General features: G+C 47.1%; 1 protein-coding gene across 1 annotated transcript in view; it reads left to right on the top strand.

The window, feature by feature from the left end:
- The first annotated feature begins 112 nt into the window (after nucleotides 1-112).
- SGIP1 (SH3 domain GRB2 like endophilin interacting protein 1) overlaps nucleotides 113-18,968 on the top strand; it is a 51,759-nt gene continuing 32,903 nt past the window's right edge. Inside the window, 3 exon segments of the mRNA XM_018072367.3 lie at nucleotides 113-424; nucleotides 13,278-13,341; nucleotides 16,227-16,251. Coding sequence (XP_017927856.3) covers nucleotides 415-424; nucleotides 13,278-13,341; nucleotides 16,227-16,251 — 99 coding nt within the window. The 5' untranslated portion in view covers nucleotides 113-414.

Here is an 18,968-nt window from a genome sequence, read left to right as displayed (position 1 = left end):
GGAAGTGCGTCACGAGGTAGGAGAGGGGTTATGCTTTTGGTGAAAGTGGGGGGGAAAAATATGGGAAATAGGTTGGTGTGTTCCCGGGGGGTGTGTCGGGAGCGAGCGCGCATGTGAGGAGGTGCGGGGCGGGAGGCATCGGCTGCGCCGGAGCCGAGCCCGGCTCGTCCTCCCTTTCTCTCAGCATCCTCCGTGATGCGATCCTGGAGGTGATACAGGCACAGCAGCATCCATGGCCTGCCCTTAGCGCCAGCATTCCTGCTTTATCCTCCGTGATATTCTGGCAGCGAACCGAGCCCGGCGTCGGAGGCGTTTGGTTGGCGAAGGGCTGACGTTGAGTGGCTGGTAACCGGGATCGTATTCTCCTGTATTTTTTCAGGCTCCTTGGAAATTGAGGAATGCAATTCTGCCACCATGATGGAAGGTAGGTGATGAGCTGAGCGTGTCTTTCGGGATGGCTGGAGTTTGTGAAGCCACGGTGGAGGATGCACTGAACCTGTCTATGGGGATCCTTTCTCTTTCCTAAATAAAATAATAATAATAATAAAAATTAAATCCTCCCCTCCCCCTAATCCCAGCCCAGCCAGAGCTCCCTGCCTGCTGCCGGGGAGCTGGCGGATGGTGATATAATATCAAGCCCATCAGATTATTTGCAGTTCCATCCCCAGCCCTGTGTAGGCAGCTCAGGGTGTGCAAACACCCTGAGCAGGTCCACGGACCTGCTGGTTCCTCCAGAGCCCAGATCAGGGTGGGTTGGCCGGAATTGGGGATCCTGTAAGGATTATTTTATCCTCTGCCTGGAAACCCTGGTTCCCAGCCTGACGTGATGCACAGGGGATGAATTAGGGTGTTTTCAGACCTGGGCTGTGCATCCTGATGGAGTTTGGTGTTTTTAGCTGGATGGAGGAGCATCATTTCAGTAGGAAACAAGGAAATTGGAAGTTAAAGTGATTTTTGCAATGTCGTGGCACTGGTTTGGAGATGCAGGCTCTGGGGAAGGGGGGTGGGTGTTGGGTTGAGGCTTATTGGAATAAAAAAGGAAATGTGAAGGAAATATGGGCTCAGGCACAAGATGCTTCAGGGAGCGTTGGGAGACTGTGTCTGATCCTGTGTGGGAAAAGCCTCTGGGCATTACAGGAATTTTATCCAATGCCGTCTGTCTCGACCATATGTAAAGCTCTTTTTTTTTATCATTTATTTTTTTAATGCCTTCTGGAGTAAAATGCAGGAAGGGATTACTTTAATTGCATTTTTTTTTAGCAGAATAGATACTTCAGGGCCAAGGAGATCAGAATATCTATATTTTTTTTGGTTTTATGGCCCGTTGGTGGCAGCAGCAGGGCCTGTCTCGGCAGAACCACATCCAACCTCGGGCTTGCAGCACTGCCAGCACATGAACCAGGCAGCTCCCGGCCTTCCCGAGATGACAGGCAGAAATCGGGCTGCCTCTTGGTGTGTCCCTGGAAATCAGGGTCTGCTGCCCTGCTCGAATTAACCTGGAAAGGTGTCAGGCCTCACAAAACCAGGACTTATTGTATTGGTTTAAAATATTTACCTAATCTTGGGAATTCGGGTGTAGTCATGGCCATGTGTGGACACACAGGAATGGCTTCTCCCTGGGTTTTTTTTTTTTCGTCTTAAGGAAATGAGTTTGGTTGTCCTTTGATATGAGGAAGTGCCTTCAGTGTCTTCTCTAATACTGATTAGCAAAAGAGATTTTAATTTTAGCCCATGATATCAAACTCATCCTACCGTGCCGACAGACATGGCACGTTGGGAACCAGGCACAGCCTGGGCAAGAACAGGGTATTGTAGAGAATATGTCATTAACAACGTGGCTTCTCTCAAAAATTCCTGTATTTATGAAGGAATTAATGTAGATAAATTGAAATTGGTCTGTTATAACCTTGATTTGGGTTATTTAATTAGTTTTGAGGCTGGTTGGGAGAAGTCACTTGGTCTTTTTAGGTTCTTTTGGGATTTGGGCGTTTTGTTTTGGGGTGGGGTTTTTTGTTGTCTTTTTGTTTGTTTGTTTGTTTTATTTTTATTCCTTGAGGATTTTTGCCTTGCTTATGGAATGCCCACTATGTGCTGCTGTGCAGGAGCTTTGGCCACCGTAGCTGAGGCAGGTGGGGGCTGGCAGGAGGTGCCCAGCCCCATAGTGGAGGTGGCATCCAGCTTGTGCTCTGGTAGAGGTGGAATCACCTTTCATGAACCAGTCCTGCACTTGGGAAAAAAAAAATACTAGTCATAAAAACTGACTTATTAAACTGCTTGAGATGTTGTTCCTCAACTACTTGATGCATACGAGAACCTAGAATGGAAATGAGAAAATTAGGAGAAATGATTACTGCTTTTGATGAGTTTTAAATGGTTGGAAGCTGGTTGTATTTGTGGAAGAGTGGAACTTCTATCCAAGATCCTACTGAACCAATGCACTTCTCAGAGGTGATTTATTTTAATATAAGAATGGTTTTAACATGCTCAGTTTAATTTGATCTGAAACTTTTAAACCCATACAAAATGCTGGGAGTTCCCTACAGTAAATATCTTAAAGGGGTTTTATTATTATAATGAATTATTTAAATGACTTGTCTGGCCAAAATGTTGGACACTGTGCTGGAAGTGCAGGGTGGAGCTAGACTGTGATAGTGCAGGATGTGAAGCCACCCAGCATCACCCAGGGCCAGCAGGATGAACCTGGCTCAGCTGATGGTTTTGGATCCTCTTCTTTGGAAAGAAGGTGATTTGGCTCATTGGGAATGGTGCAGAATGAGCAATTTTTACTGGATATAGTCCTTATACTCATTTATATGGAATATTTCTTCATTCTCTTGGTAGATGGGGGGAAAGAGTATGTTTTTCACTTTATGATTAAAAATCACAACAATACCTAAAATAACTGTGGATGCTGTTTTAAGAACCCAGTCCTTGCTGGGAGGAAACCAAACCTGTGCTGTGTGGTGCCTGAGCCACCAGAAGAGGATGGTCCTCCCCCTCCATGTCACGGGGGTGAATGAGTGTTGCCGTTGCCCACCCTCTGCAATGGGGATGGACTTTCTGTGCTTGGCCTTGCCTGAACACGTGGAAAGAAGGTTTTGGGCATGGGGATTAAACCCCATCATGTGCTGGGAGAGGCCCCTGCATGTGTGGCTGTAGATGTGAGAGGTGTTTAGATGTTCCCTTTGATTAAAAAACAACTCTCCAGTCCTTGGAAATGCGCTGGGTGTGTCGTCGAGGTGAACAGCCGAGCACAAGAACAAGTTTGTCTCCTTTTTTAATCCCTCTGTTGCTTCTCCAGTGTACTGAAGGCATTTACACAGCTTAATTAAGTTTTGAAATCACTGCTGCACCATGTCACTCGAGCCAGAAGCTCCACAATGTGTGGAGAAATTAGACAATGACGTGGCAAATGGGAGCAGCCAAGGGTATTTTGGAGAGGGTGGTTTCTTCTTCCATGGGAGATGGTCCATGTGTTTTTCCAGACCCCAAATCAGATCTTTGCTGGGGAGAAGCCTTCTCAGAGTGGGAATTTCTCTGTAACTCTCTTCTTCAGGCTTTTCGCACCTCTTTCTGGGAAGTTTGGTCACTCAGGATGTCCCATCCCTGGAAGTGTCCAAGGCCAGGTTGGACAGGGCTTGGAGCAACCTGGGATAGTGGAAGGTGTCCCTGCCCATGGCAGGAGGTGGAATAAGATGAGCTTTAAGGTCCTTCCCAACCTAAACCATTCTGAGGTTCTATGACTGGTCACATCCAAAACGATAAAAACCTTCTTGAATCATCTTTTAGCACCGGTTGTCTCCAGCCTTTTATTTTCATTGTGCTGAACAGATAGAATTGGGACCAGAGGCATCTAATGTCTCATTAAAAAGTCTTTTTCTTGATTAGGCAAGAAAATTTACTTTATTATATTTTAGGTGATCTTGTTTCAGTAAATGGTGTATTTGAATGTGCTCAGTGTTGTCTGTGGGACTCAGTAAGGAAATGACCTGGTAGAAAAATTTGGGTTTTGAGAATGCCTCAAACCTTCTGCTGGCTGTGAACAAAAATTCAGGCACGGTTGACAAAACCACCCTGGAAAATACATGGAGCCCATAAACACTAAATTAGGACCTGTATTTTTCAACATGCTTTTTGAGCAGAAACCCATGACTGAGCTTGAGCTTGCAAAGAAAGTCAGGGCTGTGGTGTGGTTGGGCATCTCCATCTCTGACCTCTGAGGTGGAAGGGGGATCTGCTGGAACCTTCTGCTGAACTGATAGGCCTGGCATTGGTGAGAAAAGTCGTTTCTTGTGGATGCAGGAGAAGATTTTTTTGACCCTTCTGTCATGCCCAGCAAAGGGTGATGCTGAGTCTAAGCCAGTGGCTTAGCACCCCTTGTAGCCCAAAGTGGGCAAAGGGATGACATCCCACCACTTCTCAAGTTCAAAGATGTGAATGAAGCCTTTTGGGATGTCTTTGAAGGGCTGACGCAGGGGGCGTTGAGTTCCCAAGGATGAGATATGTGGAAATGGGGGCTTGGGAAGTAAAAAGTTGGAACAGGAATGAGAGGGAGCTCTGTAACTCTTGGTTTTGAGGGTTCAATAGCAGGACATAGGGCCAGTGTGTCCAGCCCAGAGCTGCTCAGGTGATGGTGATGTGCTCCCAGAGATGTCTTGTGCACTCTGGCCTGGACCAGAAGAGCATCCCAATCAACACAGGTTGAATTTGTTCATCAACCTCTATTTAATTGGGGGAAAGAAACCCAAATGATTCCTTTTTTCAGGCATTCAAACCCTTCCCACTGAACTGGTTTGGGTTTTTCAGCTCTAGTCCACTGGCAGTATGTCCCTTCCTGCTAAGGGAGAGGAAGGAGCAATGGCTGCCGCTCAAAATTCACAAAGGCCCCACCCAAACCCTCTGAATTTGGAAAATGTTTTGTACTGGGGCTGGTGGTACTTGCCAGTTAAAACCCGGATGGTGCCAACGTGGTGGTGTTGAGAGTTTAAACCAAAACATGGGCGAGGCGGCAAAACCTGAGGTTTCCCTTGCACCTGAAATGTTCAGTGGAAGGGAGGGGTGGAAGCAAAATGCCGACAGAGTTCTATTTTGAGAAGAAAGAATAGAAAATATGGGAAAACTCAACTACTTCATGTGATGCAGGTCTGCAAAACTCCTCCTTGAAGTGAGCCCCAGTTTAAAATGTGCCCTTGGGCATCTCAGACTGCTGCCCAAACATAGTAATTTGGGTTTCTCTGCCAAGGCAGAAACTTTCTGCATGATTCATTGGCCTTACTCAGATTTTAAAGACATTGTAGAAAAAAAAACACAGGTTAAATCAGGTGTTTAGTCACCTTGAACCTCCATTCCAGGGTATTCTGTTAAAGGTGGAAAAACATGGTTGGTGGACCCCGACCCACCACTGGAATGGGAGAGGAGCAACGTGCAGGGAAAAGTGGAAAGGAGGGGAAGGCAGAGCTCCTCCCCAAACCAGTGACCTGGAACTGTTTGGATGCCCAAAACCTGTCACTAAGGATCCATCTGCCTTTAGGAAGCGATGGGGGTGGGATGCTGGCCATCTCCCTGCCTGGACTGCCAGCAAAGCTCATGTCTGGTAGCATTCCCATTTTCCCTGCTAGCCAGTTATTTTATTTCTTTTTTTTTTTTAATTTCATTCAATATATTTAAATTTTTACATGTTTGGTAGGAAAAAGGCAATCTCTGGATGCTGTGCAGGTGGTTTATTAGAGGAGCGAGTTGCTCACGTGCAGTGCAGGAGCACAAAGTGGGGCCCTGTTTGCCTTGCCAGCTATTGAGTAGCATCAGCTCTTTGTTTTTAACCAAAATTCACTTGCAGACTGATGTTTCTGGGGGCTTCCAAATGTTCTTTTGCTTCATCTGTGTGAATGGAAGAGGATCAAGGCTGGCAGTAGTTACAGCTGCTGGTTTTTTGCACTTGCAGCCTCACAGAATGATTTATTTTTAATCTCCAGTTTAGTTGTAGGTGGTTTTTTATTTTAGAGTGTGTGCTTTCCTGGGAACCAGAGATTTTGGGATGGTCCTTCAGGAGCAGGCATGGAATTCCTACCCTGTCCTATAAATCCCCATCCCCTCCCCTGGCGCCAGTGGGCTTTGCTGCAGGGGTGGGAAGGGGAAATTCCCTCCCACGTCCCTGTTTACACTGAATTAGCACTGATAATGATGATAATGTTTGAAAGCAGTGAGATACCAGTGCTGAAAAAATCCTCCTGTATTATCTGAGAGCCGTTCCTTGCCTATCCCAGCCTTGGAAAAGCACTCATAACACTGGCACATCTTTCTTGGTGTTTAAGCTATGATTCTTTTTGTGTGTATTTTGAGGGGTTTGTTTAGTGATGTACTGGGGGGGAAAAAAATCTCTTAAAGTTCTCCACCCACGTATTGCAGGGAATTTAAAACATCAGCTAGAGATTAGTATCACGTGTAGGATGCCTGGAAATAATCTTGCAGGGAGGTTTAGGATGGGTTGGGATGAGGAGAATGGAGTTTCACATCCTGCCCTTGTCACCTGCTTCAGGTGCCTCAAGGATTTCATGCAGCCCCACAAATATATTGGTTTTCTAGAGCTGGATTTGTAGAAATCATTGAAGATGCACCTTGTTATTAGAGCTAATCAATAATCCTAGAATGGTTTGGGTTGGGAGGGACCTTAAAGCTCATCTTGTTCCACCTTCCACTAGTCCAAGATGCTCCAAGCCCGATCCAACCTGACTTTGAGTGCTTAAGGAGGCTATTTAAGTTTATTAATAAGAAGACAATTTATACTGTATAAGTAATTAATAGTAAGGTCATTTCTGCTTCATGTTTACCTGGCTCCTTTCACCTGGGGACCTCAAGCTCCTCTGCAGGGACACAGACAGGTGGAAGAAGCTCTGTCAGTTTTTTTCCAAGCCCTGCCTGGAAATTAAACCTTTCTTTGGGTCATGTCTCCTGCTTCTATTTTTAGTTCCACGGTTAATCACTGCTTTAAAATCAAGGTGCTCATTTGGCAGATTGTGGGAGGAATAGGACAGTTAAGGGAACTGGAGAGAAGTGTCTTGTGAGGCTTCATTTTGGGTGTAAATCCTCATCATATGCAAATGTGAATATTGCAAATTTTGGGTTGGATAAGCAAATTCAGGGCAAGTGATACTTTTCCCTGGTAGCTTGCCCGGAGTTGTACCTTGTCCCCAGGGAAGTGGCTCCTGCATCACACAAGTGACAAAAGCCACCCTGACAGCCCAGGTCTCCTGTTTTCCTCCTGGGAAATAGGGAGTGGGAGTTGGAAGGTCACAGATGTCCCTGCAGTGGGGTGGCTGGACAGTTGTTTTAGTGTCACACCCAGGCAAGGGTTTAGGTGGGTTTAATAAGTCCTTATGTTCTGCATAAACAGTACAACACCAAAATTGGTGGATTTTCCATAAATATTGTCACAGTAGTTGCTGGGAGTCTGTGGTGTGTGTGGAGGTGATGGATTTTAAGGAGATGCCTTTTACAACTGGGCTGTGAGATAGGACAGGCTGTTGGCTGAGGAGCAGATGGAACTGCAAAGCCTCATGAAGAAAAGGAGAAGTTTACAGTGAGATTTTTTTCTTAGGGGGGAATACCAACATGGGGTATTCATATTTAGCTATATTTAAAAATATATTAATATATATTTGTACATATAATGTATGCAGGTTCCCCCGGATGTGCTATGTGAGCCCAGTGCCCTCCTGCCTCTGCAAGGAGCACTGTCACCTCCCTTTCTTTATACACCAAAAACCCCCTAAAAATAGAAATCTAAGTGTCATTTGGGAGGGAGAGCCTGTCCTGGACAGCTTCTTAAATAGCACAGCAACCTTTGGAGGCGCATCTGGTGTTCCTGTGTCTGTGCCAGCCAAGAATGAAAGCCACAACTGTCTCCAGCTTTAATTCCTTGATAGTATTGGAGGAGATGTTTGTCCCGTGGCCCTCAGTTGCTGCACACTCGGGATCTCAGAGCTGATATTAAAAATCTAATCTTTGGGGAAAGTAGGCGGTGAGAGATTCCTGCAGCTGCTTCACTGAGGTTGGTGAGGAACCTGTGAGCACCAGTTTGCAGCCTTCTGATATTAAACAGTTCTGGGATGCTCAACTCCTTTGCAGGAGGATGAATTGATGCCCTGTTTATTGGGATGCATCCTGCTGATGCTGCCCTCGATTTTAAGGACAGGCTTTAGCTACTGGCCCAGCAAAGCTTTGCTTTGGGCTTGGGTCTTGCTCTGTGTCATTTATTCCATTTATATATGGAATATAAGTACATTTCCATGGTTTGGGGTGTATTCCCACATCCTGAGGCTGCAGTTAGGGGCTGGGGTCTTGTTCCTGAGCTGCAGGTACATGAGGTATTTGAACTGCCTGCGAAATCAAGGGGTTGGACTAATGCCCAGGCAAAGGTTTTTTTTATCTGGCTATATTGAAATGCCAGGAAGGTTCAGGTTGGATATTAGGAAAAATTTCTTCGCTAAAAGGGTTGGCAAGTGTTGGAACAACTGCTCAGGGCAGTGGTGGAGTCCCCATCCCTGGAGGGATTGAAAAGCCATGTGGCGCTTGGGGACATGGGTTAGTGGTGGCCTTGGCAGTGCTGGGGAATGGTTGGACTTTATCTTGGAGGGATTTTCCAACCTAAATGGTTCTGTGATTCCAAATCAGCCAGTGTGTTCTCCCTCACTGTGCTGAGGCTCTGCAAAGAGTGGGTTTTGACTCCAGGGCTCTGGCATTTTGAACTCATGGCCCCAACTACTGCAAATGGGTATTGGGGGAGTTTGCAAAGGGAAGGAAGTGCAGACCCACAGGAAGGGGCAAGATGTGCAGGTCTTGGGAGCTCGAACCCCTGTTGGTACGTTGGGATGGACACTGGACACATGTCAGCAGCCACAAACCCAGAGGTGGCCACAGGACTTCCTCTAATTACTTCACATCTCATAGCTGGAATATGGTGTTTGTTTTTAGAAATGTGTTGGATGTTAATTCAAAATCTCCTCAGCCAAAGTTTGCCACAACCTGATCAGAGACTTAATTACTGTCACATTGGAAATCTGACTGTATTTTTGAGTCAGCCACAGGATCTTGTGTCGCATCTGTCCTTTGGAGTGGAGATCCCTCACCACTGCATTTCCATTCCTGGGTAGGCACTTGGAACCCAATACAGCTGTACTAGATGTCCATCCAGCACAGCTCCAAATCCACAATCTTCTGCAGGTGCCCATCTCCATCTGCTCCAACTTCCTGGCTGCCCTGGTCCCTCTCCCATCAGCCATGTGCCAGCCCAGGGGTCACCCCAGGCTGAGCAGGAACAAGACTGAGTGTGGTGCCAACTTTCTGTTCCTCCTCGGCATGACTCTGCTTGATGGTGGGGCTTGGCTTTACTACAAAACTTTGGATCTCCTTGATGTGACTAAGACCACCATAGCTGGACTCCTCAGTGTTTGGTGACATGTACTGCATCTCAAAATTCTATTATTCACAAGGCTCAACCTCCTGGGACTTTGACCCAGGACCAAACAGTCCTATTGCAGGAGAAAACAATCCCAGAGCAGTAACTTATGATGTTTTATTTTGTTCAGGCTTATTTGTGATTTTGTTTTAGACTCTCAAACACTGCTAGTCCTCCAGTGTCTCTCAACTGAAATTTCTGATAAGGACCAAATTTTTCAGCATATATTTAAAAACAAAAAACAAACAAAACCAATGACCAAGTCCACAATTGTTGTTGCTCACTTTGTTTTCAAGTATTTCTCTTTTTCTGAGAGCCACAACGAGATGCCAACAATGTTCTGCTCTGGCAGCGAGTGATAGAACTGTAGTGGGGCCACCACCCCTTTTCCCTCACTATTTTTTTTTTCCCTAAAGGGGAGAAACTGCTGTGAGCATGTGGAGGACTGTAATCATAGAATCATCAAATGGTTTGCATTGGAAGGGACCTCAAAGCCCATCCAGTCCCACCCCCTGCCATGGGCAGGGACATCTTCCACTAGACCATGTTGCTCCAAGCCCTGTCCACCTTGGCCTTGGCCACAGCTTCTCTGGGAAACCTGTGCCAGGGCCCCACCACCCTCGCAGGGAAGAATTCCTTTCCAATATCCCATCTAACCCTGCCCTCTGGCAGTGGGAAGCTATTCCCTGTGTTCTGTCCCTCCAGACCCTTGTCCCAAGTCCCTCTCCAGCTCTCCTGGAGCCTCTTTAGGCACTGGAAGGGGCTCTAAGGTCTCCCTGGAGCTTTTTCTTCTCCAGGCTGAACAATCCCAAATTTCAAGGTGATGGGTTTGTTGCTGGAGCCTGGTGGCACCACAGCAGGCAAAGAGAGCAGCAGCAGAGCTTATCTCCTGAAGGATTTGTGCTACAACCCTTTCCGTGGTCTGCAGGGCTGGGCTGGTGCAGGATGAGCCCTTTGGCTGCCACAGGAGTGGTACCATCACTGCCCAACTGCCACTTGCTGGTGTCCCTCGGTTTCTTCTCCAGAATAAGGTCTGTAATTAGACTTGTAAATGAAAGTGGTTGAAATATTCATGACTTTATCAAGGCTGTGTGCAGAGGGCTCCGTTTTTCACTGCATTATTGAGGCCACTGAAAGGCTGGTACTGTGCTTTAATGCAGAGGTTGGTATAGGTAAAGCATTTTATGTAATGAAGACATATAATAATTACAGATAAAGTGGACAAAAACAAAAACTGAACTGAAGCAGTGTGGCTTTTCTGCTGCAGAGGATGAAGCAATTGGGAATCTCTGGGTTTGTAATGGACCAAAATGCCTGTTTTCATGTCAAATATGACATTGGTGGTAGATTCAGGCTGCTACATTTGAGACATGACTGTTTGGGTATTTATTTGGGGCTTGATGTGGTTATACCCTCACTTCTGAAAACTTGATTTACTGTTCAATTTTTCCTCTGGATGTGGCTCAGAAGTTTTCAGTAGTTTTGTCTTACCTTTGGTTCTATCTTGCTGAGCAGAGAGGGCTGTTATTTCTTTAGTAAAGTGGACCAAAACCAGAGTCCTTTGGCTATGGAACAGCACATCTCTGGACTCAGCAAAGGGATTTGGTAGGAGCTGCAGGTTTGTGTGTGGTGGGGAAAGCAGATTGTTCAAATCCAGCTCTGAAAAACCCCCACACAACCAAACCAAAAGAAAATCAAACTTCATAGTGACTATTTCTTATTCCCCTACCCTATTCTTCTCCCTTCCTTCTTTCCCCCTCCCCACAGGTACTTTGGTCTTGAGTCTCTGCCATGGCCATAGATAATATTTTTCTCTGCACAGATGAAGTAGAACTAATTTCGAGCATTTTTTTCTTTAGTTTTCCTAGAAGAGCATTTACACTCTGTCTCTCCTCTTGGAGAGGTGTGTTGCTTATGAGTTCCGTCCTCCTGAGTAAGTAACTCTTTCTCCATGGACCCCCCTCAATATTTGGGGCTCCAGAGGCAACAGCTGCTCCCACTGCATGGGGAGGGAGGGCAAGGGACTGGATTTGGGAGAACAGGGTTGTTTTTCTTCTAGAGGTGTCAAGTCTTTGGTGTAGAAAATAAGATGTTGGTAATTCTCAAGAAAACACTACGAAGCTTTACATATTTTGAAGTAGTAGTTCCTGTTTCTCAGATCCCAATTCTTGGTTATACCAAGGAAAAAAAAATAATAGTAAATTAAATATGAATTATACCCCACATGGATATATATATACTCTGTTTTCTTTCATGCTTTCTTCCATGCTTTCAGCCTTTCTGCTGCTTCACTGACTCTTCTCTGCTGTCTGTCCCACTTACCATCACCTTTTCTCTTCCGGCAGTGGATCTCTTGTCCTGTGAGGTTCCAATGAATCCGTAGTATCTCCATGTAGCATTCCCTCCACAGACAAGATCTTATTATTATTTTTAAAATAATTGCTCTTGCCAGGACAGGTTTTATCATCCTTCAGCTACTAAAAACAGCTGAAAGGAGATTTGAGGCCCAGAGTGTGCAGAACCTTTCTGTGCACAACTCTCGCTCAGCCCCTGCACCACTGGATGGGGCATTTCACCATGTCAGGGGGGACACGAGCTCTTCTGAGCTGCAGCCACTGAAATTCTGGGAAAATTCTACTCCTGGAAAATCACTGTGTCATACCCCACTGACCTGAAGACCTTTCTGATTTCACTATCGGGGCAGTCAGTGGCATGCCCTGCGGTGACAGTGGGGTTTGGTGGGGGACCTGCTCCCACTGGCTCCCAACAGCCATCTCCAAAGGAAAATGTCAATTTTGTTCTCCCTTTCCTAAATATCCCTTTTCCCCCTCAATCATAACCACTTCAAGCAGATGGTGGGCCTATTATATAACTGAGCAGAAGGCTGTGTTACAAAATTTAGCCACATTGGGTGCTGCTTCAGATAAGACTAAACAACTCATTTCTGGGGGTTTTGGCCTTTCCTGTTCTATTTTGAGTTTGGAGGATGAAGTTATTCCGGGGGGAGATTAATGGGAATGTTCCTCTGTTATTAATGACTCATCTGAGTCCTGAAGAAAGTAGGAAAGATGAAAGGCATGGATATAGTAACACCAAAACTGTCCATGAAGGTGCGGGATGAGTCTGTGGGTTCCAGCTGCTTGTGTTGCCCTTGGCAGGTGGGATGTATGGATCCCATAGGCTGGGGGTGTATGAGCAACCTGGACTAGTGGAAGGTGTCCCTGCCTACGAATGAAATAAGCTTTAAGATCCCTTCCAACCCAAACCAGTCTGGGATTCTGTAAAAAGCGGGAGAAGCTTGGAGAAACCCACTCTCCTCCATCTGGCTTCCAAGTGTTGTGGTGGTGGCTGGTGCCCTGATGGGCTCTGGGGCTTCCAGGACTTCCCACTTCCCATCTGGCTCCAGCATTACTGGCACCAGGCATAATTTTAAGCACTGTGCAGATCAAGAATCACCACAGAAGATAACCAACCTCATGGTTTAAACCGTTTTTTAACACCAAAGAGGGGTTTCCCCTCCATGCCTTAGAGCCCACACGCAGCACGAGGGTGTGATTAAGACAGAAAGCTTAGAAATATTAACTGTGAAATACAGCCCCACACGCTGGGATCAAGTTAATAAGTGTTAAGTGAACAAATAAATGGCATAAGCAAATGTACACACAACCTGCAAAGTCCTGCTGGCAGCTTCTGGGGTTTGGCTCTTTCCTTGTTTAACCTTATTTATGGATTACAGCCAGCAAGGGAATAAGGAACCTTTTGGAGGATTTACTTGAAGTGTTGTATTAATATTGCATTTCTTCTGTGTTCCTTCTACCCACAGGATTGAAAAAACGTACCAGGAAGGCCTTTGGTATACGGAAGAAAGAAAAGGACACTGATTCCACGTGAGTCCATGAGACATAAACCACATTAATGTATAATGATGCCAGGGAGGAGTGGATGCCAATGTATCAGGACAGGCAGGAAGCTGGGCCATCACAGGCATTTATTAGATCAAGTGTTTAATAACAAATATGTTGAAGCTGCTTCCCCTTGTACATCCAAGGGCCAACAAATCAGGGGTTTCCTCGGTGTTGCTGCGGAGATGATCAAGCAGGTTCTCTGTGTGTGTGCGGTTTACAGTGACAGTGAGTGGTGATCAGAGGAAATCTACTCCTCTGAGAGTTTCAGCAGATAAATCTCTGCCCAAACTACTAATTTGCCTTGTCTGCTGAGCTCTTTATAGATGCCAATTCAATTTAAACAGATGCTTGTGGAGGCAGTGGGGCTGTGTGGTTGGGGCAGGCTTGGGATGATGGGGAGCAGGGGGCTGGTGGAGCACAAGATCTTTTGCCTCTGCTGTGAGAGATAATTTTGCTTTCCAGGAAAATTTGTGGGGGGGATCTTCCGGTAGCTGGCAGGGGATGCTCTGTGTGGGTGCAGAGCTGTTGGTGGGGTGCTGATACCAGTCCAGGGATTGTTCTGGAGAAGGGTCTGGAGCACCAGGAGCTGCTGAGGGAGCTGGGGGGGCTCAGCCTGGAGAAAAGGAGTTTCAGGGGGGACCTTCTCACTCTCTGCAACTCCCTGACAGGAGGGTGGAGCCAGGTGGGGGTTGGGTTCTGCTCCCAGGGAACAAGGGACGGGATGAGAGAAAATAGCATTATCTCAGACCAGGAGAAGCTTAAGTTGGGTATTAGGGGAAATCTCTTCATGGAAAGAGCTGTCAGGTATTGGAACAGGCTGCCCAGGGCAGTGATGGAGTGCCCATCCCTGGAGAGATTTAAAAGCTGTGTGGATGTGGCACTTGGGGACATGGGTTAGTGGTGGCATGTGGTTAGTTAGTGGCAGTGCTGGGAATGGTTGGACTTGATGGTCTGGGAGGGCTTTTCCAACCTCAGTGATTGGCCACCACTGCTGTGGCTTTGGGGTAGATGTCCCAAAGCATTGTGACAAAGGAGCCTGTGCCACCCATAGCCTGGGAACAGAGCAGGAGGAAGGCAGCAGGGAACCCCATTCCTGCATCTGCAGCATCACTCAGGTGCTTAATGTCTGGCACAGCAGACACTTCAAGGTTTTTTTTTATTTCATTTAGATTTGTTTTCCTGAGCTGTTTTATGTCTTGGTGGCTGGGAGTTTGGAGGTTTCTTGTGCAAAGGGACATCTGCAAGGCCTGGCCATGCACTGGGGCCATGGTGTGCCTGGTGCAGGGCTTTGTCTGCTGCAAAGAGGGGACCAAAAATAGGCAGACATGGAGCACATCTCAAAAGAGGGTTGTGCAGCACTGAGCTGTTCTCTGGCTGGCAGAGAGTGGCTTGTCACCGGGACTGGTGGCATCCATCCACCAGCCAGGCAATCAGTGGGACAACCAGGAGCTCCAGCCATGTATGGGTTCACCTATAATTTATCAGAAGGATGGGCAGGAATCAGCCTGCTTTGATTTTCCACAAGAAGGGGAAACAGCTGGGTCTCCCTCCTGCCTTACCCAGTGCCACACTTTCCATGCCCGCTCTGTCCTGCCCTTCCGAGCGGCTGTGGGAGCCGGTGCCATGGGAGATAAGGAATCCTGGGGTGCTGGGGGTGGGAACTAGTTCGCAGAGAGGCCACTGTGGAGGACACTGCAATTAGCACAGCAGTGATTAGCAGGCGCGGGGTCACGGCACGGTCACAGCCCCGGACGGCTCCGAGCGCTCTCCAAATCCCCCGTCCGGGCTGGGAGGGGCATTGGGAGAGTAGCGGGCACTGACAGGCCCCCGTCACCCTCTGCCATGGCCAGGCCACCACGGCCCCCAGTCCTGGTGGTGGGCACTGTGGTGGTGGTGGCTCCGGAGGTGCTGCCTGGTCCTGGAGAGATGTGGGATCTGCAGAGCTGCAACACTGTAGTGAGGACCTTCCACCTCTTCCCTCCACCTGAAGAACAATGATAATCTCCACAGCAATTCCAGCCAGGATATGACCAGGTGACATCCCCTACACTGGGAGGAAACACAGACGAGATTTTTGCTTCTCCCAAAGAGTTTCAAAGACCTTTGTGCAAAGAGATTAAGCAGAAGATTGGAGAGATGGGATGCAGATATGTTTGAGTTGGAGGAGTCCAAGGAAAGGAGTTATTCCCTGCTAAAACAAACAACTCCTGACAGGGTTACCAGGATGCCCTGAGTCAGACATGAATTGGTGGCAAATCCCATAGATTTGCAATGCATAAGTCTCGGGAGCACATGGGAGGTGGAGAAGCCTGTCTAGATTCCATAAACATTTGTCTTTGGTAAATAACTTGGCACCCCTGGGCAGTGTTGAAATGTGGCTGTGGAGCTGCTGTGACCGAGCCCAAATCCCATAATCAGTTGGGGATTAGGATCCCTGAGGAGCCTCATCAGTTTTCAAATCCATTCCAAAGAGAAGTGACTGTCCTTCTGGCAGAATGAAATTCTCGAAATTACTGTAGAAATGGTTTTTGTCTTCTGCAAAAGAATGTAGAGCTGGAACAGAGGTGTGGCCATGGGAGGGTGCAAGGAGCCAGCCCAACTCCTCGGTCAGGACAGACCATCAGCAGGAGCACTTTATCACTAATAAACATAAAATTTGTCATTTGATAATGAGAGGACAATGGTTCTGAGACCACTGGGTGGGTTTCACAAGGAGCATGTGGGACAGTTAATTCAGGTTTGCTGATAATTTCATAATTACGACCGTTGCTGCTGTGGATTCATTAAGAAAACCATTTCCAGAAGTTAATTAAGCATTGGTGTGGTTTGGGCACTAACACAGCTCTGTTTCTTTCTGCTCTTTGCAGGGGTTCACCAGACAGGGATGGCATCGTAAGTATTGCCCAGACCCCAGTCCCACTCCTATTGTGGCCCCTAAAGTGTCACTTCCCCCACCCGCCACCATCAGCATTTTGTGAACAGTCTCCTCATTTCTGTTTAATATAGAAAACAAATTTCAGTAAGAACCTCTCTTTGAAACAATGACCTATTCCAGGTTTCCTGCAAAATTAACACAAAGAAAATAACAATACAGGGAGACCTGAGGAGCTCCAGGGCAGAGGGACCAGGTGTCCTACTAAAACCCTCAGCTCCTCATCCTTGTTTCCACTCCTGCTAATTGGCTTGGGTCAGATTTGCTGTGTGAGGAGTTAAGGGGAAATTGTCAGAGCAGCTGCTTCCAATATCTATTTTTATTTTCTATATTAACCTGAAAACAAGGAGATACTTGAGGTTTTTTTAATTATTGCTGCTTTTATTTCTTGTGTTAGGCAGAAATGTCCCTGCTAGGTCTGGGTAGTAGATGGGCCCTGTCTCCTTTAGCCATTTGATACCAATAAGTCAGATTAGGAGTGTGCTGACTTTATTTCTCAAACAAATGATGTTAAAATTTCACCTTAAAAATGAGCCCCTTGGGAGGCTCAGCAGGGAGAGCAGTGCTGGGGTGTCCTTTCAAAGCCATATGAAAGTTAAGGTACCAAGCTGCTCCTTCCAAGGGATCACTTTTTTCCCCATCTAACCCCAAATCCTTGGCTTTAGGCTTGCCCTGTGTCTGTAAACTTGTTCAGAAATAGAGATTAAAAAATCAGCAGCTCAGGCAACACTTTAACCAAGGCTCTATTCAGCAGTGGTAAATGAATAAATAACATTAACAGGTTCAGGTTCAGCTGTGTCAGGGAGGTTCAGGTTGGACATTAGGAGGAATTTCTTTCTGGAAAGGGTGGTCAGGCACTGGAAGGGACTGCCCAGGGAGCTGGTGGGGTCGTCCATCCCTGGAGGTGTCCAAGGAATGACTGGACGTGGCACTCAGTGCTCTGGGCTGGGTGACAAGGTGGGGATTTGGCACAGGTTGGACTCAATCTTGGAGGGCTTTTCCAACCTTAATGACTCTGTGAACATGCGGAGAACAGCCCAGAGCTGTTCCTTCTGCCACAGAAATGCCTTGGGCAGCTTTTCTTGCCAGATGGGGGTGCAGGGACTTCAGGTGAGCTCAGGTGCCCTCTCCATGGGGCTCCTACTCATGTTTTCCAAGTGGCTTGTTGTTTGAGGGGGGTGCAGGGCAGGGTCTCCAGTGCTCCAGCAAGCTGAAGGATGCAGAAATGCAGTTTTTTGGGGGTATAATGAAGCTGCTGAATGTATTTGAAGCAGGAGAATTGGAGATGAAGACACTGAATATAATTTTTCCTCCTAAAACATGTTCTCCCCATAATGTTTGCAGCCACTGGAGTAGCCAAGAGGCAAATCCTCCAACTGCTGAATAGAGCCCCCAGTAAAAACTGTGCTTAATCCTGATGGAGCCATAGCTGAGCCCTCCTTTCTTCATAAATCAGTGTTTGCTAGTCCCTTGTGGTTTATTTTTGTGTATTTAAAAAACCAACAACCAAGGAGCAGAGACTTTTAACCCTTTTTCTGCCACCCCCCATCCCTTGCAGCAGCCCAGCCCTCATCCCAATGATCCATCTTGCAATAGCAAACCCGAGAGTGCGCGGGAAGGAGGAAATAACTCGGTAAGGAAAGCAGAGCTCGGTTCACAGCTACTAAAGTGTCCTTAAAAACAGTGAGTCCTTCTTGGTTTGAAATCCAGAATACAGAAAAATACTCTTTAGGTTCAGCCAGGATGTGTGTGGGTTGGTAGAAATGGGGTTAAATGGAAACGGATGGGGGAAAAGCAGGAATGCCAAGGAACAGCATCCAGAAGTCCCACACAACAGCATCCAGAGGATGTTTCTTCATCCTTGAGCCTCTCAGGAAGCTGCTCCATCCTTAGGCAGCATCTTGAGGTCTGATGGGTAAGATATGGAGGGTGAGGGTGCTGGGTCCAGCCCCAGGCCAGTGCATTGTGTCACACCCTTGGCAGGGTGCTGGGGTGAGGATGCTCCCTCTGGCAGCTCAAGGGAACTGGATTATCCAGTTTAGGTGTCCAAAATTGAGCCCAGCCTAAGGTGGGTCCCCACTGACATGGCTGTTCATTGGCTGTGGTGGCCAGTGGGAGCTCTGGGTGGGTTCTGGGTGCCCAGAGCAGACCAGCAAAGAGTCCCCCAGGTGATGGGTGCCCAAAGCCTCCTTCCAAACCAGATTCCCTTGATCCAAAGCAGCAATAACCTCTGTGTTTGTTGGTGTGTCATGACATGCACTAACACATCATCCCAGACACCTGTAGCTGCTCCATCCTGGCATCACCGTGGGCTGGGGCCATAAATCCTGTCATGTTGGGTAACAGAATCTGAATCCTTTGTGGGTGAGGTGTTTGTCTCCTGATAAGTTGTGATGTTACCTCTTGCTTGACAGGCATCGGGAGCCCCCACTGCCACCAGCTCTCCCCATGGGCTGGAACATCCCAGCACATGGAGAAATGGTGTCATTTGGTGCTTTTCCTTAAGAAATGTTGTATTTTCAGCTAATGATGTTCCAAAAACACTCTTTCATCTCTCTGGTATGGGAGACCTTCCAGAAACGGGGAACGGTGATGTATCTCACTGATGTGCACGTGTGGAAGTTCCACAGTGGCATCCCAGCCATGCCAAGGCACAACTACAAGATATGATGTCTTC

The sequence above is a fragment of the Manacus vitellinus genome, unplaced genomic scaffold (assembly GCF_001715985.3).
Source record: "Manacus vitellinus isolate BGI_N305 unplaced genomic scaffold, ASM171598v3 scaffold_21_pilon, whole genome shotgun sequence".
Classification (NCBI taxonomy): Eukaryota; Metazoa; Chordata; class Aves; order Passeriformes; family Pipridae; genus Manacus; species Manacus vitellinus.
This window is presented reverse-complemented; position numbering and strand designations above follow the sequence as displayed.